Below are 6,244 nucleotides of genomic sequence, written 5' to 3'. Positions count from 1 at the left end.
TATCGGCTGCTTGGGGTGTTTTTTAGTTTCTTAGTTACTGTCTTAATCCAATTTAGGTCCCTATTTTGTCTCTAGATATTGTTGGTTGTTATGTTCCTTTCTTCATGCCACATATTAACTTTAATTTCCACCACTTTTCTTCTACTTCCTCCTAGTTATAGTTATTGAACGGCCACTATAGCCACCAAAACTAAACATGTTATCATTTCTGAATTAGACAGAAGAACAAATAATTTTTACTGAAACCCTAATACCAGCTTACATTAGGGGAAAAAATATATATAAATATCTGCGGCTGAGAGCTCTGTGGTGGTGATGTTAGGTTTGGTTGGGATTGGCTTAATCATGGTGTCATTTTCGCGTGCTGTGATCTAGTTTGTCTATAGACTACATAGACAATTGCACATGTTAGCCTCTGCCAATATAGGATCATGAATTATTCTTAATTTGGAGAAATTAATAGATTGAAGTTGGGGGAGGAGACAAAGGCTTGTGAAATGTTGTGATCTTCATCGGCATATATTTAGTATTTGTGTTCTACGGAGGCCTGTATGTTGTATTAATGTGGGATAAGTTAACCCTTGTAATGATATCGATTATTCTACTTTATCTCTAATCTATGACAATAAATACTTTGCAGAGTGATTCTGGATAAATTATTAGTATGACTAATATTTTAAGGGACAAGTTGGTAACCCTGACCCAGCATATATATGATATAATTAAGAATCTAAATAATATTATTAGATAACTAAGTTTATTAATTTTAGAATATAAGCATCCAACTCAAAACAAATTGGTAATGAGCGGAGAAGTCCAAATTGGTTTATTAAACTACTATGGCAAGTCTTCTATTTCCGACATGGGATTATACTCTCAACACAAAAACAGTGGCTATGGGTAGCTAGAAAAATAATTCAATGGTTCTTCGTTATACATAAATTACGTCCTATATGTTAAGTTAGTAGATTTAGTTGAATTCGGCTTGTCTATAAGAAATGTTACAAAGTTTTGGGGATAACTTGATTGTGAAATTGGGAAGGGATCTTATGTAAAGGGCAGTTTTGTAAAATGAAATAATGATCAGTATAATCAAACAATGCACATACATATGTATATATGTTGCTATTTAGTGAAGTTACAGCATATTTTGTGAAGTAGATGTATCTGTATTTGTTGGATGGTCAATGGTCCTGCCAGCTGCTAGATTAGTTTCTCAAAGCGGTTTGGTTTCCTTGGCGTGTGGATTTCAACCCAAGTAGTGGAATTCGAGAAAGAAGGAACCTCATGAATTACATAACCAAGAAAACCAAATGGAGAATTTCAATCCTTGTTTACTACCTCTCAATTATATATATATATATATATATATATATATATATATATATATATAGAGCTCTACTGAATTTCGTCAGCCTCATTCAAGTCTCTAGAACCAAGATGTGATGGAATTTGGTCTTATGTCATGGGTTGCTTAAAATAGTGGCATCTTATCTTGTCTTCGTACAACCCCCTTTGATTTCTATATTGAAAACTGTTCAAAGAAATGCGATCATCTACATGCCTTTCTTTATACAGCAAGATGGTGTGTGTATACAGCTTTGAAACCAAAAGGAGATTAATTAATAATTTGATATGGAACTAAAGCTGAGGAAGGAAACTATAATTAGGGTTGTTTGAGTTTATTTTGGTTTTGAGTCTCTTGAATCTATCAATATGCATGTGAGTATAGAGGTTTCCCAAGGTCTAGTATGCATGTACTTATGAATATGCATGCATGTATATGCTTGCCTGCTTAGATCTCACTCGACACCCTTTCAAACATTTTGAGACATCATTAACTGATAATTGATCGATATGCTTGATTAATTACGTACATTCTAACAAAAGCCTCCATTTGGTTAATTTTTAAAACAACTAATTAAACGGAATTTTGCTACCTAATTTCTTCCCCTAAAGGAAATAGGCAAATGAGGAAAATATTGGTGTTCAAGATAACCTATGTTGTTGTGTGGCGGATTTATATTGCAAGTTTGAGTACATGTGGTTATGGTTGCTGAATCGGGGATTTTAGTCATCTTTGGGTTGTGCTTGATTCTCTCCAGATCAATTCAACATGTTGTTGTGTTTGATCACAAGATAAGATTTATTCATATTCATCACATCTTTACTTGTGCTTGTGTTTGTTTATTAATAAAAAACCTATCGCTTAAAAAAAATTTTGGGGGATCTCCTTATTTGATATTGATTAGCAGCCTTGAGATTCAAGTACGAATGAGAAAGAAAACCTAGATATGCTTCGTTTGAAGAGATATTTATACGAGTCGGTGCAATTTTATTATCCATGCAGTGCTTATCACCGGACCAGATAATGCCTCTCAATTTTCCTACTTAATTTGAAGGTGTCGGCCTACGCCACCCTGATTAATTATACGTTTTAATCTTAATACAAATCTAGGTAGAGCTAGCTCTCCTGATGAAGATAAATTCACCTTTTTGGAACTTGCAAGTGGTTTGATTTAGACTAGCAAGCTCAGTTAGAGACCATCTCTGAAGTCACTAATCGGGTCTTGAAGTCAGAGTTAATTGACCTTACGAAGAATTAGAAGATGATTATGGCTTATGTTAACAAATATAAACAAGTTCCTGATCAAAACATAAATTAAGAAATCATAATATTTGACCAATGTTTCTCTCTCTAGCACATGTATGCTCTCAAATCTCGAGGATGAAACTAAACCAAATGCTAGCTAGCTGTAGTCATGCAGGAATATTTCGTACAAATGTGTAAATTATAGTGATAGGAAGAAAGAAAGATCACAAACTTAAGAACCCTAGTGGTAAATTAATTAGGCCCCGGAATAGACAACTTGTACACTGAATTTTAAACAAGAGTGCACACATGACGACTCTGGAAAGTTGAGGAATATATATATGATTTTTTTGACTGCCATGGCATTTATGTGGGTTGACAACTTTAGCTTATATAATCATAAGGATGTCAACAATGAGAATAGATTAACATAATAGCTTTCATGTGATGCAGAACTAAATTCTTCCCGAGATTGTTTAATCATTTTATTTTTCTAGAATTGTTTAATTTTAAGGGAGGGTGATTCGAATTCTGAGTAAAACAGAGTGGACACCACTGCTTTAGTTAATTGGTCTAACCCATTATATGTGTGTAATTGTTTAACCAAAGTTGAAAGATTACCACATTAAAGTTTTCTCAATTGAGCATTATGTTTTGATTTTTTTTTTAATACACGAGAGAATGTGAGATTGAATTCAGAATATTATTAGGGGTCCGTTTGGTATTCTACTAAAAAATTATGAATTTTTTTTTAATTTAAAAACATGAGTTTTAAAATACTAATTTAAAAATCTAAAAAATTGTTTGGCATTGCACTCCAAACTATTTTTAAGATCTTAAAAGCATTGAAATTAAAATCAGAAAATCAGAAACCCTAATTCTCCAATTGAAAATAAGAAAAGGCATAGGAGAGAGGGAGGAGAGAGAGAAAGAGACGGGAGAGGGAGGAGAGAGAGAATCTCACTATTTTTTGTTTTCAATAATAGGGGTGTTTTTGAGTTTTAAAAAATGGGTCTACTAAATGAATTTTTCTAGATTTGAAATTAAAATATGTTTTTGAGTTTATAAAATTAGATCCAAATAGGACACCAAACGGACCCTAAATCACTGACTTCTAAACAAATTAATTAACACTATGTTGTTTTTTTAGAGAGAACCTCATTAACTCAATAGATCATATAATAGAGCGTCATGAATATGATCAAGGGGCACCTCAAACCGAATAAAGTTGTCTACATTATGCAAACTGAATCGAGCAAGGTAGTGTTCAACATCATTTGCTACCCTATAAGTAAATTGAAAAAGAGAACCAGGAATCTTTTTTCTTGAGATGCTTTACATATTCAACAATGGTACCACGTTTATAATGGTAATGTTGTTAATGGTAACGTTTTTGCCTTTTTAGCAGATTCGTATGTTGGCTAGAAATTGCTTAATTAGCAAAATTGGTGAAATCAAGTGCTATGGTCAATGAATTCCCCATACAATTATGGATTGTATTTGTGAATGCAAAGTCAACTCAGCTAGAATGTTAACCACCGAAACGATGAATTAATTAATTCGAGCAGTAATCACGCGTTAACAAGTTAATCATTGATGGATTTTATTGTTAGCACAATCTATTAGGACAGGCCTCGATCGAGCTAGGCCCAAATTCTAGTATCCTAAAAGGCAAGGCAAAAAAGAAACTCTTTAGATACCCTGAAAGACACCCAACAAAAACTTATACACATCCCTGATTGTAAACAAGAACAAAACTCTGATATGTGACACCTTCTAAGAGAAATCATGAAAACAATTAATTAAATGTTAAATCATGCAATATAGAGGTTAAATTATTGGATTAATCCTCCTGCAATTCAACCTGATTTCGCCAGCTGGACCAATGAGGGGGTTGACGCTTCCCATCTTGATCATGGCAGACGCAAAGTCGTTAAAGAAGGCTTCTTGGTCTTCACTGTAGGTGCGCACTATGGGATCAGTTTTGCCTCCACTGAAGAGCTGCTGATCAGAGTGGAGGAGCCCTTTATTTTGGACAAGGTTTTTGTAGTAGCTGTTGTCAAACACTATTGGGGTTTGAGCATCAATTGGAGCCAAGTTGGCGTCACCTGAGCCTTTAGATCTTGGGCATTTTAATCTCCTTTTCTGGGCAAGCTCTTTGTTCATGTTGCTCTCATTGTATATGCGTTCTCTGAAGGAGTGACATTGTGCTTCTCCTAGTGTATGAGCTCCTGGCAGGTAAATATTAATTTTACCAACCAAAAAAAAAACCACATATTAATATAATGGATTTGTAGACATGAGATAAAATGTTAATTTGTTACGACATTCGAACAAGAGTCCCACTATTGATCATTTAAAAATGTAACATGCTAGTAATACCTACTAAAGCAACCAAGTCTCTCCTTTTAAGCGCAATACCACGGAATCTAAGGACGAGCTCCTTTAAATTGGCTTTCGGAAGAGGTATGCTGACATTAGTAACGATCGCGTTTGTAGCCCTAGCGTCTCTCCTTCCCAATTGAACATGCCAACTTGGTCCTCCAAGCTGCATCATTAGGTGTGAATTGTGAAGTTGATTATGGAATTAAGCAAGTGATTAATTAACTTACAATGGAAACAGAGTCTCTGGCAACAATGGCAATAATATCAGCACATGAGACGATGCCAGGGCACATTTTCTCCACCGCAGACTTGATTTCATCAATCACTTCATACCCCCTCGTAGAATTCTTGTTGGGAGGTATATTTTTCTCTCCAATGAAGTTTGGTGCATCATCCAGCAGCAACGACGCATCACATCCCTGCACACCCATAATATTTCTAAGACCACCCAAATTAAGAAAAAAAACCATGTCACACGTGACAAATTTCTAAGTTACATGCGTAAAGATGAAGGAGAAGGTGAATTTACGTTAACAAAACAGTCATGGTAGAAGAGGCGGAGGAGAGAGGCTCCCATTCGAGCCTCCTTTTTAATGGCGGATTCCACTATGGGTTTCACAGTGGGGAAGAGTTTTGGACAAGAAGTGGCATAAAAACTTGGTGACATTTCATCGATGGCCTTCGCTTCCATCTGCACAATTAGGAGAGCCAAGGTCAAGAAAATGGCTGTTGAGGCATAAGAGGAAGCGATTGATCTCATTTGTTTTTTTTGGTTAATTAGAGAGGCTTTTGGAAACACAGCAAAAAGCCTATGTTGATTAAAATTTTAAATTCAAAGGAAAAAAGAAGGTGGTAAATTCAGGTTAGCTAGGGTAGCCACTTATAGACTTAGAAGAATCGACTAACTCAACCTCAAATCCTAGAACTTAGCAGATGAAAGTTCCTAAAAAACAGAACAGTAACTCCATCAGTCCACAAACAAGTGTACCCAAGTTTTGCACACACGTTGGCTTTGAACATAACAAACCTTCCCCATCTAGAGTTTGACTCGGATATATATATATATATATATATATATATATCTGATGCAAAGTTTGATTAATTAATTCAAATCTTAATTAGTAGGCCCATTAATCCAATTCCCCTGTTTAAATTCTCTGTCACCAACCATATTATAATGCATTTTGTTCATTGGTGCTTGAGAATCTCTCTCTCTCTCTCTCTCTCTCTCTCCCTACCTAATGGAAAGCTTGGTCATTCCAATTC

General features: G+C 35.0%; 1 protein-coding gene across 1 annotated transcript; it reads right to left on the bottom strand.

Annotated features, from left to right (window-relative positions):
- Window positions 1-4,300: 4,300 nt before the first annotated feature.
- LOC103333066 (peroxidase P7-like) lies at window positions 4,301-5,866 on the bottom strand. The gene is made up of 4 exons (XM_008235861.3): window positions 5,508-5,866; window positions 5,206-5,397; window positions 4,976-5,141; window positions 4,301-4,824 (listed from the first exon to the last, which is right to left on the bottom strand). The coding sequence occupies exons 1-4, from the start codon at window positions 5,736-5,738 to the stop codon at window positions 4,424-4,426; spliced, it is 990 nt and encodes a 329-aa protein (XP_008234083.3). The 5' UTR covers window positions 5,739-5,866; the 3' UTR covers window positions 4,301-4,423.
- Between the last annotated feature and the right edge of the window lie 378 nt (window positions 5,867-6,244).

Source organism: Prunus mume, linkage group LG5, assembly GCF_029339155.1.
Source record: "Prunus mume cultivar Tortuosa linkage group LG5, ASM2933915v1, whole genome shotgun sequence".
NCBI classification, from domain to species: domain Eukaryota; kingdom Viridiplantae; phylum Streptophyta; class Magnoliopsida; order Rosales; family Rosaceae; genus Prunus; species Prunus mume.
This window is presented reverse-complemented; position numbering and strand designations above follow the sequence as displayed.